The sequence below is a fragment of the Mandrillus leucophaeus genome, unplaced genomic scaffold, assembly GCF_000951045.1.
Source record: "Mandrillus leucophaeus isolate KB7577 unplaced genomic scaffold, Mleu.le_1.0 Scaffold114, whole genome shotgun sequence".
NCBI classification, from domain to species: domain Eukaryota; kingdom Metazoa; phylum Chordata; class Mammalia; order Primates; family Cercopithecidae; genus Mandrillus; species Mandrillus leucophaeus.
Genome location: NW_012099654.1, coordinates 2,281,600 through 2,303,882, shown reverse-complemented (window position 1 = coordinate 2,303,882; position 22,283 = coordinate 2,281,600). Strand labels below are relative to the sequence as shown.

General features: G+C 41.6%; 1 protein-coding gene across 2 annotated transcripts in view; it reads left to right on the top strand.

Annotated features, from left to right (window-relative positions):
- SV2C (synaptic vesicle glycoprotein 2C) overlaps positions 1 to 22,283 on the top strand; it is a 296,496-nt gene that overhangs the window by 204,116 nt on the left and 70,097 nt on the right. For both annotated transcript variants that reach the window (XM_011996436.1, XM_011996431.1), the window contains exons 5-6: positions 18,581 to 18,714; positions 19,200 to 19,289. In XM_011996436.1, the coding sequence (XP_011851826.1) occupies positions 18,581 to 18,714; positions 19,200 to 19,289 (224 nt within the window). The remainder of the gene's footprint in view (positions 1 to 18,580; positions 18,715 to 19,199; positions 19,290 to 22,283) is intronic.

The window sequence follows — 22,283 nt, the reverse complement described above, 5'->3', positions numbered from 1 at the left end:
TTCACCATGTTGACCAGGCTGGTCTTGAACTCCTGACATCAAGTGATCCACCCACCTCAGCCTCCCAAAGTGCTGGGATTACAGGCATGAGCCACTGCGCCCAGCCAACATGTATGAATCTTGAAGACATTATGGTAAGTGAAATAAGCCAGTCACAAAAAGATGAACACTGTGTAATTCCACTTATATGAGCTCCCTAGAATAGGCAAATTCATAGAGGCAGAAAGTAGAATAGAGGTTACCAGAGCGTGAGGTTAGGGCAGGAATGATGAGTTATCGTTTCATGGGTAGAGTTTCAGTTTGGGATGATGGAAGTTGTTCTGGAGCTGGATGGTGGTGCTGGTTACACAACAAGGTGAAGGTACTTAATGCCACAGAATTATACAGTAAAAGAAATGTTTTAAATGGGAAAGTTCATGTTATGTATATTTTATCACAATGAAAACACAATAAGCAGTTAAGTTTTAACTTGTCTAAGACACACAGCTAGCAATGAGCAGAATCAGGATTAACAGTCAGATGCTCCAGTTCAGAGCCTGCACTGTCTACCTTTTCCAGAGACACTTCCAAATTGGGAGGTGGCACCAGCTAGCAGGCATCTGTTGGTCCTTGCTGCACATCAAAGGCGTAAACATGTGACAGAAGATTCCCCAAAAACAGAAACAAATGGCATCCACACAGTGATTGGGAGGGCAGCATTCCTGAACACACGACATGTTTCCTGATCATCTCCAGAAATAATAGAAGAAGAGATTAGACAGCTCATAGCAACAGGTGGGAATGAGTGACTGATGTGGTTATTCTAACTCTATTTTTTAAATATACCTGGTATAGCCAGAGACACACGAGCTATGAGGGCAAAACTTTACAGATGTGTGGGTACCTGAAAACATTTGGAAGTTTATGACTAATGCATATATATGAGGGAGTCTCTGAACCTATTCTGGTTTGGGAGGCTGCCTGAAAAGAAAAGAAAATTTAATTTAAAAAAAATACATATATATGAAGTCCAAGTACAATATGATGATTTTTTTCATTACTTGATGTCCTGTATCTTTCATGCCTTTTTAACTGTGGAGGGTGTACCAAAATGTAAAGTATTATTTTGTATATTCCATTCTACTTAAGGTGATTCAAACAGGTTAAATTTTTCAGTCTCTGGAATTTAGTGGGATTTAGCAGAGTATATATTATAAACAAATATGTAGAATAGGTGATACATGCTGGGAGAGTGGTTGTCTGCATCACTGTAAATGTACCAAAGAGAAAGGCACTGATGCCAAGCATGGCTGTTGCAAGATACAAGTCAGGGGAAGCTCTAAAAGTGACATTTGATGTGGCTCCTGCAATCAGTAGGAATTTTCCAGGCAGACAACAGGGGTGAGGAGGGGATATTCTAAGCAAAGTAAAGAGCCTGAGCTGAGACACAAGGGACATCACATTGACAGCGGGTGCAAGCAAGAGAAATTAATGGCATAGAACTGAAGCTGTGTTTCTCATTGCGCAGACCTGCATAAGAACCAGCTGGGGTGCTTGTTTGGATCCCATACAAGCAGATCCCTGGGTCCCAGCCCAACCCTCCTAAGCAGGACATTTCTAGTAACAGAGGAAGGGAATGTGCATTTTCAACAATATCCTCCTCGTGAGTTTTAGCACACAAAAGTGCAGTGGAGAGGATCACCGAGCTGGACTGGGGAGCCCGTGGTTGGAAATGAGTGTGGAGAAGCAGGCGGGGCAAGGTTGCAAAGGATCTTGTACCATAGGCAGGTGTATTTGGAAGGTAGACAGAAGGAAAATAACCTGATAGTGGGCAGATTCTGGAAAAGGTGGAAAGGGGAAGAGAAAGTGCAGCTGCAGTGAAGCAAGTTTCATTATTGAGAGGTGAGTTGTGATGGTGGATGGGTGCTGAGAAACAGTGAACACTGGTGATAACTGGATGCACGGGGCTCGATGATGCATGAGAACTGAGCATGGAGTCCAGGAGGCAGGAGCTGTGAGAGACCTGAAGAGAACACTGATTGCCAGCATTCTCATTGCAGGTCTTGTGGAATCCAGTGTGGGCCCATCCCTCTGCCTGGCTGGAGCTTTATTGGGGTAAACTTGTAGGGACATGTGGTTAGTGCCAGGTGCTTTTATTAAGGATGCTGTTTCCCTAATCCTGAGGACTCATGGGAATTTTGAGAACCAACTTCTCCCATTTTTATGAGACAAGAATACAAACACTTTAGGAAATATATGGTTATTACTTTTTTGTGGTAATAACCATTTATAAGCTGTGGGTGTTTTCAGAAAGTATTTGATGGAGAATGCTACACTTTTATCAAAACCCCAGGGGGAACATCACTTCTTTACTCTTTTTACTCTTTTATTGTGTGCCACCTTTACTTGTCAGCTTCAGGGTACATAAAGTTGCTTCCAGGTGCATAAAAAGACTATGGGAAACCCCTATAGATTAATTTTATAACAAAAAGTATATTCAAAGAGCTTATAATTGCATAGCAAAAACTAACATAAAAACAAAACACATTCATGCAGGAATAAAAAGGGGTCTCCTAAAAGTCCATTTTCACTCCTCTATTAGAAAACAAAGTTTCAAAGTATCCTCAAGCTTTCTATTACCTATGAGTACCTCACCTATGACATGGATGGACACTGTGACTAGTTCACAGCAAGATTTCTTCTCCTAAGCACTGTTGACATTTTAGGCTGGATACTTCTTGTTTGAAGGTGGTGAGGCTGTCCTGTGTATTACAAGATGTTTAGTAACATCCATGGCCTCTACCTACAAAATGCCAGTAGTAACCCTTCTTCCCAAGGTCATAACTATCAAAAATGTCTCCAGGCTTTACCAAATGTCTCCTGGGGTATAGTTCTCAGATTTATCAAATAAAAATACAGGACCCTTAGTTACATTTGAATTCCAAATAATTGACAAACTTTTTAGTAGAAGAATGTCCCAAATATTGTGTGGGATATACTTACACTAAAAACGAATTTTTATCAGATGTAACTGCTGGCCTGTATTTTATTCGATTGCCTTACATGGGCAGTCAACAAGGTTGTTCATGTATGAAACAGGATGTGTGTGAGGTGCCTGGCACATGGTGGGTGCATTATAAATATTCAAGGAATCCGCTGCATACCTTTGAATCCACTTTACCTGTGTCACTGCTGTAGTCTGCAATTGGTACTCAAGCCTGCCTATCCTTTGCCAAAACTGTCATGAGAGTGGGTGTGAGGAGACAGAGAGCCCACATGTGAACCTGCAAGTTCTGGGAACTAGCGTTCTAGTCAAAGCTGATTTTACCTCTACCTCTGCCAGAGGGAGCATCAATCTGCCTATGCTCGAGCACTTTGTCGCTGTGGTCTCCCTGAGTCATTAGATCATTTCTGGTAAGTAGCATTCAGAGAAGTGATAGTGAATGAAACGCTGCTACATTAGTCCCAGACTCAGTCACTCTGCATTTGATTTTTCCGGCACCATTGCCCTAGAAAACCATTCACTGGGATGCAGCAGGACCAATCATGTCCAGATTCGGTTGCAGCTAGGAACTTATTTCTGAGCCAAGATGTAGTCAGCCTTTCCAGAGAGCAGAGGTGAAATTTAACTCTGGGTAGATGCCTGACATTTTGAGACAAAGGAGAAAGGGGGTGGGGAATGAAGAAAAATAGCATTTGAATGTCTCCTGCAGGGTTATAAATCTGGATGGGCAAAAGTGGATTGCATCTCTGCCAACCATTTAATTAATTCAGGCTTCTTTTAATCTCTATGATTCATACAACCTGAAGGAAACATGCTTTAAAGCTGTATTGTAGGAATAGCCTCCTTTGAGTTACATATCAGTATATTAATTCTTGAATGTTTTATTTTTCCAGAAGAAAGTCTAATTTGTGTGTTGGGGAAGTACTAGGTTTGTTCATGAGAAAATGCATTCATTGCTTTGGGGGAAAGCCCCATTCCTGTCTGACTGTCGTAAGATGAATCATTAGAAGTGGAATCACAGCCCAGGGGAGGAAAAACAAGAGTAAAGGATTCTGATGGCTCCCAGCAAAGCCTGAGAGTGGACTGGAGATTTGCATTTGTTTATTCTTGTTAGTGAGCCTTTGCTGATCATCTACAACTTATAAAAAGTTGCAAGTCTATGGGAAACTGTTTTGAAACAAGGTAATACAAAATGGCAGCTATGACACTACAGAATAGTTTGGGGACATATCTAGCTGGGATGTGTATTGCGTTGGGGCAGGATGTACATTGTGTGGGGCTCAGAAGCAGATATGAAGCCTTTTACGGCTTTGTGCTATCCACAGAAACGTGTTTCATTTTTTAATCTCTATGATTTATTTACTTTTTATTTTTTTGAGACAGGGTCTCACTCTGTCCCCCAGGGTGGAGTGCAGTGGCGCAATCTCAGCTCACTGCAGTCTCTGCGTCCCGAGTTCAAGCAATTCTCCTGCCTCAGCTTCCCTAGTAGCTGGGATTACAGGCACCAACCACTGCACTCAGCTAATTTTTGTATTTTTAGTAGAGATGGGGTTTCACCATGTTGGCCATGCTGGTCTCGAACTCCCGACCTCAGGTGATCTGCCCACCTCGGCCTCCCACAGTGCTAAGATTACATGTTTGAGCCATCACACCTGGACTAATCTCTATGATTTTTAAAAGTGAAATTATCAGGCAAGAAGAGATGTCAAAAGGGAAAAAAAAAGAAATAAAAATTGAATGATTCCATTTTGTATCTTCAATGGTAATTCAAGTAATCACCATTTTCTATGTTTCTTCCTCCTCAACCCCACGGTTTGAGGCTCACCAACTCCTTAACATAAGCTCTGCCAGACATTAGGGTGCCAGGAAGTATATTGGCAAAGGAATATAGATGTGTCTTAATTTTATAACAGGTGTATTGTTCCATTTCCAGTAACGTGATGGGCTATGTTATTGGGACTAACTTCCCACAAAAAACAACTGAAAAGAGTTTAACATGACAAATGGGGGAAAAAAATCAGTGAGTGTATAGATGATTTGAACAACACGATTAACAAACTTGACCTAATAGATGTGTGTAGACACTGCACCCAATACCTGTAGGGTACACATTCTTTTGGAGCACATATAGAGCATTTATAAAAATGGACCACCTACTGTGCTATAAAGCAAACTCCCATGTATTTCAAAAAAACTACCAAGCATGTACTCTTATCATAGTGAAATTAAGCTAAGAAATGAGCTTTTTTAAAATTAGGGAACATAATAAATATGTTTCTAAAAAGTCCAGAGTCACATTTTCATCCACTGTACTTGGAGGGAGAGTATGAAGTCCCCTTGCTTGAGGCACAAGGACCAGAAATTAGAGCTCCCAGGTCATTGTAGTTTCATGCATTTCCCCACCCATTAGAATGGAATTTCTTTGACAAAAATGACAAAACTCTAAGGGTCATTTTGGGCCTGAGTCATGAGCTAAGCAGCTGTTTCAATTGTCAAGTGTTAAATGATTTGCTCTGGATCAGAAACTATAAGGCAAGAAATGGGGCTAGGAAAAAGAAACAGGTTAGAGAGGTCAGCAAGTTAGCAGAGGTATACAAGTGTGCCCTTTGGGCATCAGCAACAAAGAGCACCTGGGCTGACCTCTGCTGTCTTAACGCTGGAGATATTATACCCCCTCTGTATCCTGCTCTCCCTCTCCCCCGGGAGAAATATCTTTCACCTAACAATGGATGCCACTAGAATTTTTGTATTGTTATCACAAAAATCTCCTAGGAATGAACAGAGAGCTTTTGTTGATCATGAGCAAGATCTTCCTGGGGCCATGTGCAAACAGCAAAAAGAAAACTTGATCTGGAAGAGAATGAGAACCAAGCAGTTGTTTGGAATACTATTGCTGGCCTTTTTGGGATTTTTACGGACAGCTACTTTGAAAAGCAGCTTGACTGAGTTGCTAATATATAGAATAAGCACCACTATTTTGCTACAAGTCCTCTACCAACTTGTGGACACTTGTCTCAGAACTAACTGCAGTTTAGAAGGTGTTTTGTTTTGTTTTGTTTTGTTTTCTGTTTTGAAAGTATTTCATTTCTTGCCATAGATCTATACTTGAAAGAGACGTTCTTGTGGCCTTATCTGGTCAAGATACAAGATCTTAGAATTAGAAGGAACTTTAGTTCTGGAATGAGCTTTAGAGGCTAGTGTTCCAACTTTCTACCCAATGTAAGAGTTGCCAATATTTACTTTTGTTTGTTTTTCAGTCTCCTAAGACTGTATGTGTTCATAAAATCAGCATGATTGATTTGTTATTATTCATCCCCAGACATCAGCTAATATAATGGTTTATATATAAATACAAAACTATACATTTCACTTTAAATAAATATTTATGTGAGTAAAATAGAGAAGGAAACTTAATGTGTGCCTATATGTGCTATAAGATAACATGAATATATACAATGTATATTTATAGACTAATGAGCTGAGTTAACATGCATTTATGATACAAGCTTCAGTTGCATTTGGTCAAAATTTGACTATCCTACAGGCTTTTAGTATAAATTTGCATAAAAATCTTTTACAAAAAAGGATATATATATATATATCTTTTTTTAACTTCAGGCTGATTGACCTATGCTATCATAACATTAATACTATATTATTATCTATATACAAAAGAAAATCCCAAAGGACCTTTGCTCAAAATACAGACACACATGCATACACATGCACATTTCATGCTGTCAGCTTTTTTCAAACTCTCAGACTCATCATTTCTCTCACTGGAGTTTGGGAAGCACCAGGCTTGAGTCAGTCTTACATATTGGCCCCAGGAACCCTTTCTGAAAAGGTCCCCTCATTCACTCTTTGCATATTGGGAGCACTCACAGAAGATATTCCAGAAAAAAAAATGACCCTAAAAAAATAAGCCCATGAATTTGTGAGTTTCAAAACCCACCAGAAAATGTGCTTCTTTGAAAGCATGGTTAGGGTCATAAGTCAAATTCAGGAAGTAGAGACATAATGTGACTTCCTTCCACTGCTGGCTGCTCCTCTGTGCATTCCAAAGGGCAAGACCAGAGTTTGGAAACAGAAATAGAGAAACTCGCAGGGAAGGTCGGCTTGTTGCTTGGGTCTGCTCTTAAAGACAGATGACTATTGGAGTTCGTTGGAATTTAACCCCTGGACTCTCTCCCTGGGACATATAATTGGCTCTCACTTCCTGAAAGCATGATTATGTGCCACAGGCAGATCCCTGCCAATTATTTTGATTGTGATTGCTTTGTGCATCTCTGTTGGCAATAGTGTTCACAAGATTTCAGCTCAAGGAGAACGGCCGCAGCCCCAAGGATCCAAGATTAGAATATGACTGCGGCTATAGGTCAAAAGATTAAAGGTCTGTGAATATGGTTCTCTTTTTCACCCAGAGATACCAAGATAGTCTCTGGCACTTTTGCCTTGGTATCCGTAAGTGAGAACTGTATTGTCAGTGTTTAGATTGTCACAATCAGAATTCACATTCGTTTAGTTTAGAAAAATATGTAAGTATTGAATAGTGGCACAATTATAATTTGATTCTTTCTCCTCTCTCTTCTCCCATCAGGGCCTGTGTCTCAGAAAATGTAAAGGCTTGCAACTCTTTGAAAAGCTTTCTCTTTTCTTTTTTGGGTAAAAAGTTATACAAGACACTACAAAATTCAAACATTAAGGAAATGTCCAAAGTGAAAATCTTCAGAATGGAGGACTATAATTTTTTTCAAAAAGTAAAAGTCCTCATGGGCTTCTACTCCCTACCCTGAGTAACCACTTTAAATAGTTTAGTGCATTTTCCTCCTAGTCACTTTCTAGATGTACTGATATGTTTTATGTATATATAGATATGAAACCACTATTATTTAAAAGTGCTTTTTTCACTGAGCAAAGTCACTTGGACATTTTCCATGTATCTGTTTAGAAAAATCCACCTCATTCTTTCCCAATAGTTATATGATGTTCCATTGTAAGGCTATACCATAGTTTATTTAACTATCTCTCCTTCATGTGCCCCCCTCCACCTACTACTTGGCCTTTTTTTCCTTTTTCTCCTTCCTTTTTTATTTTTTTCTTTTTACAAATTGAGAAAGAGATGAAAAATCTCTGCTGGTATTAGCAACAGGAACCATCCAGCTGCATCTGGTTAAATCTTGTGGACTCACAGATGCATGACAACCTGAGTTTCCAGCCAAGGATTAATGTTTCATGCAGATTACATAGTATTTATATTTTAAACCTGTGACATGTTGAGGGGATAAAATTTTATATCTGTAGGAACAAAATCAGAAATTCATCTGATCATTGTCCTCTTCCTAGGCTTGTTGGACACTTCAAAAAATGGATTTTGGGCCCCCTTTCTAAAGAAAATTTTAGTTGACCAGATGCCTTGTGAGTAAAGAAGACCATAGACAAATCAATACAGGTGATTTACTTCTTAGCTTAAAAATTGATCTCACATATGATATTCAATGTTTCCATTTAGAACCTTAGACTTGTGTCTTGTACCTAAGATCTGCATCCTACCAAAAACTATTTCATTAATAATATCACATAACTGACAATCAAATGTAGATCAGCAGGCTGGACTCAGTGACTCACACCTGTAATCCCAGCACTTTGGGAGGTCGAGGCAGGCAGATCATGAGGTCAGGAGATTGAGACCATCCTGGCTAACACAGTTAAACCCGTCTCTACTAAAAATACAAAAAATTAGCCAGACGTGGCAGCGTGCGCCTGTAGTCCCAGCTACTCAGGAAGCTGAGGCAGGAGAATGGCATGAACCCGGGAGGCGGAGCTTGCAGTGAGCCAAGATCGCGCCACTGCACTCCAGCCTGGGCGACAGAGCGAAACTCCGCCTCAAAAAAATATAGATAGATAGACAGATAGATAGATAGATAGATAGATAGATAGATAGATAGATAGATAAGCAAAGTAGGTGTCAAGTCCCCCAGGGGATCAGGGACAGAGCCCAGACAAGAACATGAAAGCCAGCATCCTTGTATGTGTGTCACACACTTCTGCCTTGGCACCTTGAAAGGTTTCAGTCAGGCAACTGGGGAGGCAGCTATTTTCTGCAGTCACAGAGCACATCAGCTTAAGGCTGGCAAAAAGCTTTGATTATTATGCATGACATATAATACTTTCATTAACTCCATACTGATTAGTGCTGTGCTGGAACTACTTTCTGTAATACTCTAATTGAGATCCTTCCTTGCGTGGAACTTATATTATCTATAGATAAATTCCTCTGTATGACATTTGAATGAGTAGCTTAACAAAGACTAAAGGATAATTAGAACCATCACTCATACAAGACATATTTTTTAAGACAAAAAGGTGGGGTGCCAACATAAAAGTTTCATTTAAAAGAATCTATTTTTCTAATTGCAGGTAAGTATCCAAAAGCAACAACCCAGTTTCCCAGTTGAATGTGGCTTGTTTTCCCATTCCTGTCCTTTATTCCATGTTGCTGTCTCTCCACTTTCTGGTTTTGTAGTGTAGGCTTTGTGTGGCTCTCAAATTCAAATTTAAACCACTTAAAATGGAGCTCAGAAGCGGGTCCTGAGAATTCATGGCTGTGTAGTGATGGTGGTCAGTGTTTTACCCCTTCATTCTTGTATCTATTTTTAATCCAGAGAATTGTATCATAGTTTTAGAAAGCATTTGCAGCGTCATTTCTTGAGGCCTTCGTGGTGTCTATCTCTCATTCAAGCCACAGGTTATCACCCTTCAGCCTTTGACCCTGCCCCCTGCCATGGGACATGCCACAAGGCAGGAGGAGCATCCAGCACCCTTTCCAGGACTCCCTCTCAGGGCACACATGATCCTCCCACCTCAGCCTCCCAAGAAGCTGGGACTACAGGCATGCACCAGGCTAACTTTTGTATTTCTTGTAGAGACGGGGTTTTGCCATGTTGCGCAGAATGGTATCGAACTCTTGACCTCGGGTGATCCACCCACTTCAGCCTCCCAAGGTGCTGGGATTACAGGCATAAGCTACAGCACCTGGCCTTTTCTTCTTTTTTTTTTTGAGACAGCATCTCACTCTGTCACCTAGTAGCTAGGACCACAGGTATGTACCAATACATCTGGCTTCTTTCTTTCTTTCTTTTTTCTTTTTTCTTTTTTTTTTTTTAAGAGATGAAGTCTTGCTATGTTACCCAGGCTGGTCTCAGAATCCTGGCCTCAAGCAGTCCTGCTGCCTTGGCCTCCCAAAGAGCTGGGATTACAGGTGTGAGCCAACACATCTGGCCTTGTGTGTTAACATATCTGCCTTTTTCAATGGATTATAACCTCCTTGAGAGCAGGGAATCAGTCTCCATATCACAGCATTATGACAGGCACATATAGGCACTAAAGTAGGAATCAATGAACAAAAAGTAAATGAAGATATCACTAGGCATTAGGGAAACACAAATTAAAATTGTGATGAGATACCACTAGATACCTATAAGAAGGGCTAAATTTAAGAAAAGAAACCTAACAAGTGAAGGGAAAGATGTGAAGCAGCTAGAACTCGCATACACTACTGGTGGGAATTCAAAATGGCACAACCAGTGTGCGAAATAGTTTGTTAGTCTGCTATAAAGCTAAACATGAGCTTATTATGTGACTCAACCATTCCACTCCTACATATTTGCCCAAGGAAAGTTTGGTGGCACACAGAAATGTATGAAATGTATATAGCAACTTTATTCATAATCACCCAAAACTGCAACCAATCTAAGCGTCCTTCCACTGGTAAGTGAATAGACTAAATGTGGTATATTCACACAATGGAATACTACAACACAATGGAAAAGAACAAACCACAGGTATGTGCAACAGTTTGCATAAATCTCAATTGTATTATGCAAAGTATAAGAACCAGACCAAGGCTGGGCATAGTGGCGCATGCTTATAACCTCAGCATTTTGAGAGGCCGAGGCAGGAGGATGGCTTGAGCCTGGGAGTTCAAGACCAGTCTGGACAACATGGTGGAACTCTGTCTTTACAAAAAGTTAGCCGGGCATGGTGGCACTTGCCCATGGTCCCAGCTGTTTGGGAGGCTGAGGCAGGAGAATCACCTGAGCTTTGGAAGCCAAGGCTGCAGTGCTGAGATCATGCCACTGCACTCTAGCCTGGGTGACAGAGGAGACCCTGTCTCAAAAAAAAAAAAAAGAAAAAAAGATTCAAAAAGCTATGTACGATATGATTCCATTTATGTGATATTCTGGAAAGACAAAACTATAGGGACAGACAGACAAGAGATCAGTGATTGCCAGGGGTTAGGGCTGGAGGAAGAGGTGACTCTCAAGGGGCAGCAGGAGGGAATGTTTTGAGGTGATGAAACTGTTCTGTGCCCTGATAATGATGGTGGTTACATGACTCTGCATTTGTCAAGCTCATAGCACTATATAACTAAAAGCAAATAAAGTTTTACTCTATGAAGATACAAACTTAATTTGAAAAAGTGAATCAAGGTTGTTTTGCTGTTTAGTGTAGATTCAGAAAGAAAAATAATCAAAAGAAAATCTGGGTCTGTGGTCTTGTAGCCTGCACTGATTTTGCCCATGCTATGTACACATAGTTGTGTGTGTGTGTGTTTGTGTGTGTTCAACAGACATTAAAAGAACACTTCCTATGGACTAGCACTTGCTTAGGAGGTCTTGATGAGTAGGAAAAGCAGGGTTCCACTCTTTTGGTGGGAGAGGGACAGGTAATAAATATGTAAACAATATGTGAATATGACAACTTTAGATAGTGATAAGTGCTGTCAGGACAATAAATCAGGCCTACGTGATAAAGAGTGGGATTTGGTGTGTGGGCCTCTCTGAAGAGACAGCCTTAAGCTGAATCCTGGAAGGTACGAAGCAGGCAGCCATGCATGCAAATACTCAAGTAGAGCTGTCCAAACCGGGAAAACATCACATTCCAAGACTCCTAGGGGACAATATTGAAAACCCTCTCACTTCAAAACTCAGAAAGGCTGGCTAAAATACAACAAACATCCTTTCTATACTTCCTCATGCATGGCTGGGCTTCCAGGAAAAAAGGCTTAACCCCTAGGATGGGATTAAGCTCTATGTTCAGAGAATTGGAAGCAGGTCAATGGGACTGGCTCAAGCCAGTTAGAGGACCAGCAGAAGATGAGCTCAGATACATGAATAGGAAGCAGTTTACATAGGCCTTAGGTGCCATAGTAAGACATTTGGGTTTCATTCCAAATATACTGGGAGCTGTGGGAGGCTTTCAAATGACAAAGTGAAGTGACCTTATTGACATTTTAAAAGGATAACGCTGGCTGCTATAGGAAGAATGGACTCTGGAGGACCAGGAGTGACAGGGATTCCAAACAGGAGCCTGTTGCTGAAGGTCAGGGGAAGGTCCACGTCGCCCAGAACCTGTGCAGTGCCATGGAGATAGGGAGAAGTGAGTGGCTTTGAGGTATATTTTAGAGCTGGAACTTGCTGATGGATTGAACATTGGGGGTTGTGAGGCAAAAAGAAGATGAGAATGAGGTCTCGGTTTTTGACATGTGTATCTGGAGTCTGACAGTGCTGAAATAGGGAAGGGTAAGAGAGAAACAAGAGTTTTCCTTGGGAGTGTGGCAGGAAACCAAAATTCCATTTTAGACATGGTAACTTTGAGACACCCACTAGGCATCTCTGTGAAGATGTAAGTAGGCAGGTCAAGGTATATTTCTGGAGCTCTGGGAAGAGAAAAGAATGTATTTCAGAGACAGTGGCATGCAGGTGGCACTTACAGTCATGGCGATAGATTAGTCCCCCTAGAAAGGGCCTATGGGCAGAGGAGATGACTAATGACCAAGATTTGGAGTGTGCCAACCTTTAAGGGCCAGTCAGAGGAGCCACCTAAGGAAACTGAAGGAAAGCTGGTGAGGTGGGAACGAAACTAACACATAGTGATGAGAAAGCCAAGGGAAAAAAGTTTTACAAAAGACAGTGGAATGGACAGCTATACAGAATGATTTAGAGAGTTTGACTGGAGTGAAAACAGAGAAGCAACCATTAAATATGACAAAGACTGGTGACTTTGGTAAGCTCAGTTTCTGTGGAATTTGGGGACAGCCTGTCTGGGGTGAGAATACTGGGGGAGAAGGTGGATACTGGCTATAGACCATCCTTTTGAGGTTTTACGGTAAAGGGGAACTGAGGAACAGCAGTGCAGCTGGAGAAGCCTGTGGGAGAGGAGGAAGGGCTCTTTCTCAGGTGTCAGATAGAGATGTGCTGATAGAATGACCTATCAAATCAAGTGAGAGAACATGACGATGAGGGTTGGAGAGGGGCAGATACTTACAGGAGTTCTGTCCTTGAGGGAAAGAGAAGGATGAGCTCCACCGCCCATGTGAGCAGGGTGGCCTTAGCTAGGCACATGGATGGCTCATCTGTTGTAACCAAAGGAAAGAGAGAGAGATGGAACAGGGGCAGGTGGGTGAATAGAATCAGGAATGAGAAGATGAGATGTACGTAGTTCTCTCTGTGTTTACTTCCTCTAAGAAATAGGAAGTGAGGTCAAGTGCCAGGAGTGGAGCTGGCTGCTGGAGATTTGACGAGAAATGGAAAAAGGTATAAAATTGTTTTGGAGACTGGGGGGAATAAGCATATTACAAACAAATGGAGAGAGAAATGAGTGGACAACACACCCTTTAGAGAGAGAGACACACCACCAGCATGTATGTGTTTATATGTGTGTGTCACACACGCATATGCACACACGCTAAGCAATGAGGGAGAGAAGGACCTCAACAGCAACAAGCAGGCTAAATTTCAGCTGTTCGATGGAAGAATCTCCACTGGAATGAACGATTCTAAGCTGAGCAGAGCTGGACTGCTCTGCCAGCTCTCATCAGTTAGCTGTCTTCTGGGTTTCCATTGTGGTCCAGTTCCTTGGGAGGCTGAAAACGGCCCAACTGGAATCGTGTTGCAATCAGTCTCTCCACCAGCTGATACGATGTTCCAGAGCAATAAGAGTGAAGAACAAAATTCCCAAGACCAGCTGTCAAGACGGAGCCTGGCGTCCTTAGAGAGGCTTCTGGAGAAGTCCAAGCAAAAGCAGGGAGCCTGCCCGGCGCTGCCCCGGCAGCCTCGTGGCCGGCTCCTAGGTGGCCTGGCTGCTTTCCCCATGGGGGGCCTGGTAGGCAGGCGGCAGGGGCTGCCACGTGCAGGACCTGCCCGGGTGTGGGGATGTAGGGTCCGCTGGCCCAGAGCAGGCTCATCCTGCCAGGCCTGGATCCAAGCACAATCTCAGCTTTTGGAGCCAGCAGTTGCAGCCAGGCCGAATTCAGCTGTTCTGACCCAAGTTCAGCGGACAGGTGAGGGTCGGCTGTGTTCCCGGTGTTGAGAGCGCCGCGGGGTGCGCGGCAGGGTCTGAGCCCGCCAGGATGACAGGATCCCGGCGATGCGGCCCAACAGGAAGCCAAGCACAGTGAGGCAGAAACGAGAAACTGTATCTCAGCCCAAGTTCTGAGTCAGTCGGCCCCGCGCCAGGTTAAGTAACTTAGGACTTGCAAAACCTAAAAAAACTGAAGCAGTGGAGAATTACCTTATACAGATGGCAAGATATGGACAACTAAGTGAGAAGGTTGATACCTTCTCAGAACTAGGTTTAATAGAAATCCTTAAAAAAAGTAAATCAGCAAACAGAAAAGACAACAACAGTGAAATTCAACAGAAGAAAAGTAATGGACTCTGATGAAGATGACGATTATTGAGCTAAAAGTGTTCATAGACTAGAACTTAATGGAACGATTCTAGGACAGAAGTTAAGATCTGATTAAAAATTTGTTTATTGTTTATATGGCTTTTAAAAAAATAAGCTTGTTATGCAAAGTAAAAAAAAAAAAAAAAAAAAAAAAAGGCAGGGAGCCTGACGTTTTATAGAGAATGCTACAGTTCTCCAACTTAACTTCTATCAGCCAAGTTAGCAGTAAAGCTTTAACTGTAAGAAGTGTATTGGTTTCTGTTGCTGCTGTAACAAATCACTGTGAGCATATTGGCTTTAAACAACACAGATTTATTATCCGACAGTTCTAGAGATCGAAAGTTTAAATGGGTTGGCAGGGCTTCTAGAGTCTCCTTCTGGAGGCTCTAGGAGAGATTGTGTCCTTGTCTTTTCCAGCTTCTACCAGCCACCTGCATTCCCTAGTTTGTGACCCACTCCTCTATCTTCAAAGCCAGCAGCACAGCATCTTCAAATCTCTCTCCAAACTGCTTCCCTCAACCCATCTCCCTTTCTCAGTGTGACTCTCCTGCCTCCCTCTTTTCCTTCTAGGGACATTTGTATTTACATTGAGCCCAACCGTATAATATAAAATAATCTCTTTATCTCAAGATCCTTAACACTTGCAAAGCCCCTTGGCATTAAGGTAACATATTCACAGGTTAGGATGAGGACATCTTCAGGGGTGAGGGAATATTATTCTACCGTAAGAAGCTTCCTGCTGTATCCATTGTAGCAACTTTCTCTTTGGTTAAATCACTTCATCCTGTTTGCCTTTGAAAACTTTACCTTCTGAACTAATTGATGTTCTGTGTGAGAAACATGTGAGGGGAGAAGAAAAGGCACACACACAATACCTTTAAGGGTAAACAAGCTTTATCCCACATAAATGGCAATGCAGATATAATAAGCAAATTGATATAATAAGCAAATGATATAATAAGCAGATTGATATAATAAGCAGATTGCAATGGGAAGGGGAGAAGGGAAGAGATTTACATTCACAAGACTATGGAGGATTCACCCCCAGACTGGGAAGCAACAGCCTGGGCTCCAGAGTCGGCCACTGATCCATGTACAGACAAGGAGAGGTCTCATGAAGCTTCGGCGCACTCTGGGACCCTAACTCTTTTTGTAACAAGTTGTTTGGCATGAGGCCCAGTCACGAGAGCCCTTTGCGACTGGGCTCAAGGAACACAAAAAAGTCAACCTGTTTTTGTGATTGTCTATTGTTTTTCAATAACTAATGTATAGGAATTGATTGAAATAGAGATTTCTCCGAAACAGTGCTGGATGAATGCCTCAAGGGGCTCACACAACCTGTTCTGGGACTTGGTGACCATTGTTTGTGTCCATATTCAATTGAGTTCAAATTTAATATTTAACTTTTCCTCCACAATTGATTAGAACAGTGGCACCAGAGGCTAGCACAGTGGCTCACACCTGTAATCCCAGCACTTTGAGAGGCCGAGGTGGGCAGATCACTTGAGGTCAGGAGTTCGAGACCAGTCTGGCCAACATAGTGAAACCCCGTCTCTACTAAAAATTCAAAAAAAAAATAGCCAGGCGTGGTGGCATGCACCTGTAATCCCAGAGTTACTCAGGAGGCTGAGGCATGAGAATCACATGAACTCAGGAGACAAAGATTACAGTGAGCAGAGATCGTGCCACTGCACTCTAGCCTGAGTAACAGAGTGAGACTCTATCTCAAAAAAACAAAACATAGCAAAACAAAAACAAGGCTGGGAGCAGTGGCTCAGGCCTGTAATCCCAACACTTTGGGAGGCTGAGGTGGGCGGATCACAAGATCAGGAGATCGAGACCATCCTGGCCAACATGGTGAAACCCCCTGTCTACTAAAAATACAAAAATTAGCTGGGCATGGTGGCGTGCACCTGTAGTCCCAGCTAATTGGGAGGCTGAGGCAGGAGAATTGCTTGAACCCAGGAGCTGAGATTGTATCACTGCACTCCAGCCTAGCAATAGAGTGAGACTCCGTCTCAAAACAAAAACAAAAACAAAAGAACAGTGGTACCAGAGACCTTCCCTTCTCTTGCCTTCGCTGTTTCCCCCTATACTTTATGAAATGTGCTGTGGCCTGAAATTTAAAACATTGCATTTGCTTAACTCAGCCACCTAAAGCTTTTATTTTTTCTTTCAGTCCCTTAAAGTAATAGGATTTAAAGCTTTTAAAAAGAAGTTCTTTATATGAAGCTCTGAGATTAAATGTGAAGTGAACAAGTTGTTTTCTCTGATCCATCATAGGGTTTTTTCTGCATTTTGGATATGTGAGAGTTTTGAACCTCTGCTACATAAAACATCATAGCAATCATACACCCTACAGTTTATGATATAATTAATATGGTAATATATTATCTTCATATATTAAATTCCCAGAAAGATTCTATTAGTCTAAGATTAATATAGCATGTCATTGATGTTTACATCATTTGTCACAAATTCAGCATTTAAGAATGAGTAAGCGTGCACACACATGAGGCTGTGTGTGGCTGTAAGATTCTGTTTCAAATCCTGGCAGGAAAGACTAATGTGTAACTTCAGCTCTGTAGCCTTGAGGAAGTTACATCACCTTCAGAATCTCACTTGGCTCCCAGGTAAACAATGAGTAATTATACAGGTCTCCTGGAGATAGGATGTATACTATCTGATTGTTGTTCACAAAAAGGCATATAAATTCCAAGCATTGCTAGAGATTAAAATTTCACCTCACATAATTCATCTATGCCTTTATAAATCTGCTCTCTGTTTTCAATTAGATGGGATATGCCTCATTATTTCTCATTTAGAACCAGCCATTTGAATGAATTTTATATTCGTTTGAATGAATATAAAATAGTTTGCTTTCAGCCATTTTATATTCATTCAAATATTAGCTTTCTTTTAGTTCTTGAAAGGATTTCTGTTTGTCTCCCATTATGCTTATTTTTATAATATATAAAATTTTTTCTTTTCATAATATGTAGAAGTTAAAGTGTTCTATTTAGAAATGTAAAATTCTGTGGATCTATCGCATGAGGTGGATGAGGAGACATGCAGCAACCGCCAATTCCTAATAATTGTGCTGGTCAGGGTGCCAGCAGGAAGCTAGTGACACCCTCAAAAGGGGCCATGGAAAGGAGTTTAATGAAGGGACTCTTTATAAAGATGTGGAAACTGTTCAGAGAAAGCAATAAGGAATAATAAAGCACCCTGGATCCACCTATGCCTCAAAGAGCAACAGGAGGGACAGGTAGCCAGACCCTGACAAGAGCTGTGGCTGCTGTGGAAGAAGGCCCACGAAATAAGAGCACCCACTTCCAGACCTCTAGCCAGGCAGGGGGAAGGCAGAAGGGAAGCAAGGGAAATAAATATCCCAACCCTCCTTCACTTGGTTCTCTTGCCTTCCTTCCTTTATTCAAACTTAGCTATACAAGTCAGCGGGCAACGGAGCCAGTTGATGCAGTCCATAGAGAGCCATTCCGTAGCACACAGCAGAGTGGGAAAGAGTGGAGAGTGATCTGGAAGAGCAAACAAAAGATAACTAGTACAGTGGTCTATTGGAAAGAGCATCCCAAATTTACATTGGCCTTTGGGGTTTGGTACATACATACCTGCACCCCCATACTTAGGCCTTGACCCCTTTAGTTCCAAGCACCTTTCTTCTCAGCTCTGCCATTATGGGTCTTAAAGTTGAGCTGGCCACCATGGATGATGCCCAGATCAGCTCACTGCTCTGTGGATAGTAAGACTTGACTAATAAGTCGATGGCTTGGGCACCCTGGGTGACGTTCCCAGGAGGCTGTCTAGGAGGAGCTCTCCCTCACTCTCTCTGTCCTCCTTTTCCAGGTTGGAGCTTCAGCATGGGATCGGCCTACCAGTTTCACAGTTGGCGTGTGTTTGTCATCGTCTGTGCACTCCCCTGTGTCTCCTCCGTGGTGGCCCTCACGTTCATGCCTGAAAGCCCACGATTCTTGTTGGAGGTAACAGTTATTATTGCAGATACTCAGGCAGCCCACCTCTATTGGAAAAAGTTCCATGTTAATTTTAGGAAAGCACATTTGCCTATTTGAGAGGTACATTTTCCCTTCCTATTATGGAATGATGGAGGGTTTGGTTTCATGGAGACCTGCTTTCAACAACCAACATATTAAAAAGCTGCCTCGTGGCTAGAAAACATTCATGTTTCTCCTTAAGCAAATAACTTGACTCAATGGAGAAAACATGATTTATTGTTTTATAGTGAAATTTTACCATCTGGAGATACTATTTCTAGTTATAACCACATTATTTGAACTGCTCAGGTATTCAGTGATATCCAGATAGTCTGTGCGTTCCAATGGGATGTACTGAGATACATTTGCACAATTACACCTCATTTGATCTGACAATGCAAGATGGCTATTGGAAAATCAGGGACAGTAAGTGTGTCACTCCTAGCGCTTCACTGTCCTCTCTCATTTCTTAGGTTGGAAAACATGATGAAGCTTGGATGATTCTGAAGTTAATTCATGACACCAACATGAGAGCCCGGGGTCAGCCTGAGAAGGTCTTCACGGTGAGTCTTCTCCTCACAGAATCCTCAACATGAGGGATTGGGACATGTTTAATGTCAAGGGAAAAATTGTAAATATTTTAGGCTTTGCAAGTCGTATAGTCTTTGACACAGCTACTCAACTCTGCCATTGTAGTGCAAAAGCAGCCATAGGCAATGTTAAAACAAATGGGATGACTGTGTGTCAATAAAACTTTATTTACAGAGACAGGCGGAGGGCTGTGTTTGGCCCATAGGTTGCCAACCTCGCTTATGCCTATCTAGGACTCAAGGGCTCTGTGGTTGATTAAATGATAACACCAACCCAAGAGATGGGGTTAAGGTGGAAAGACTGCATTTTCATCACAGACTTATTCTCTGACTCAAAGGCTCAGTACCTGAGGACAAGAGATTCTTGGTGTAGGGACTGCCAGCTGATTCTCCTTGACCCACTACCAGAAGAGAGCCAGCCTCTGCAGGGCCATTTCCTCCACTCGGCCAGGTCACACCTTTTCAAATGACACTCAGCCGCCACAAAGGTGTACACTCACAGCAGCCCCATAACATTTTCTCTAAGACGTCAGAGAGACATCTTAGAGAGGTATGCCTCTATTAAGACCACCTTGAGGCCTGTAACAGACCTTGGAATACATAGTAAATTGTAAAATTATTTATTGAAAACAAAAAAATACAGTATCGAATAAGTGAGAAAATAATTACACTAAGGATCAAAGCAATGTAACTGAACATAAAACTAATCTCTGGGTTTCCTGATATATTAGTCCATTTTCACGCTGCTGATAAAGACATACCCAAGACTGGGCAATTTATAAAGGAAAAAGATTTAATTGACTCACAGTTCAGCATGGCTGGGAAGCCTCAGGAAACTTCTGCTTATTGCAGAAGGGGAAGCAAACACGTCCTTCTTCACATGGCAGCAACAAGGAGAAAGGCTGAGCAAAAGGAAGAAAACCCCCTTGTAAAACCGTCAGATCTCATTGGAACTCACTGACTATCATGAGAACAGCAGCATGGGGGTAACTGTCTCCATGATTCAATTACCTCCCACTGGGTCCCTCCCACAACACGTAGGGATTATGGGAACTACAATTCAAGATGAGATCTGGGTGGGGACATGGCCAAACCGTATCACCTGACAACCAAAGCAAAGGATAAATTTAATGAATTATATCATTATTGATATAAAGCAAATGGCAGTATATTCGCTTTTCAGGAAAGGCCAATTTTATTTTATTCTAATTTGTGAAAAGTTTATTCATAGGCCTTATTATAAGGGATATTGAACAATATAATGTACATTATTTTCAATAACACTTTTACATAAAGGTAGACATTTCACACATGGCCATTTCTTAGGTTAATAATTAATCAGAATTTGGTAAAGGAAGGTAGCTATATAGGAAGCCAGAGAAAGGTAATCCAAGAATGTGGCTTCAACTTGATATAGCTTGACATGAACATAAGGTATAAAAGAATCATAGATAGAGTTCCAAAAATATATATTTCATTTTATTATACATGCATGCACATGGGCACACACATACATAACACATACCCCAGTTTCACATTCTAGCGGCTTCCCATTGCTCTCAGGATAAAGACAGAAACCCTCCCTCTGGACACTAAGGCCCTCCCAGTCTCCTTCCTGCCTGCTGTCTGGTTCCCCTCTCTCTGCAGTTATGTTCATCCCTCAACTCCTCGCACTCGACATTTGACTTACTATACAGCACTGCCACGGTGCTGCTGTTTGCTTTGCATGGAACATTCCTCCATCTCTAGTTACAAAGCTGATTCTCCATGGGGAAAGCCAGTATAAATTAATTTAAATTGGTTGCATGAAATGTTTTGGAAGGAACAATGGTCTAAAATCTTTCGATATATGCAGTCATATAATTAGACTAAAAATGGCCGGGTGTAGTGGCTCACACCTGTAATCCCAGCACTTTGGGAGGCCGAGGTGGGCGGATCACAAGGTCAGGAGATCGAGACCATCCTGGCCAACATGGTGAAAACCCATCTCTGCTAAAAATACAAAAATTAGCTGGGTGTGGTGGCACGTGCCTATAATCCCAGCTACTCAAGAGGCTGAGGCAGGAGAATGGCTTGAACTCAGGAAGCAGAGATTGCAGTGAGCCAAGATGGTGCCACTGCACTCTAGCCTGGCGATAGAGCGAGACTCCGTCTCAAAAAAAACAAACAAACAAACAAAAAATAGACTAAAAATGTTTTGTCTACAATAGGTTGGAGGGACGTACCATAAGATGTAAATGGGAACATACATAAGATCTTCAGTGACTTATACATAACATCAATTACAGTTCTTAAAACACACGAAATCACTTCTGATTAAATAGTCCCCTGCTATCTCATTTATTCATTTCATTTTATTTAGGAAATGAATTTTTCATAATGTAAAGATAGACTACAATTTGGCCTCTATCCAAATTATCACAGATTCTTAATTAGCAAAATTTTCTCTGCAGTGTAATGCAGAAATGAAGATAAGTAATGGATATCCTCAATTAAGGCCTGGAAGCTGTTGAGGACTCTTCTTTTGAGTAGATGTATAAGAGAGGGAAAAATTTTTAATTTAAAGGATCATAAGGCTGGAAGAATCTTGAGACATTATCTGGGTATACAACGTCACTTAACTCTTCTCAGTCAGATGAAGAGAAACCCTTTATTGACCAGACCTTCTGAGAAGGTGTCTCTGTAGGGCCTCATTGCCCTACTTACCCGCCTTTTCTTCCAAAAGGGTTGAGTTACCAAGTCCACTAATGGCAATCTGTGTTAATGTTGTTATACGAAGGTTAGAAGAGAATAAGATGGAGATACTCCAAAAGTGACTGATAATTTCAAAGTCATTTATATGTGACTTTCAAAAAGTTGTTACGTGATTCTCCCATGACAAATTTATCTTTTTATTTTTTAAATCTACAGTACAGCAAAATTGCATGCATTTTCCTAAGGTCTCCTTTTTTTTTTTTTTTTTTTTTT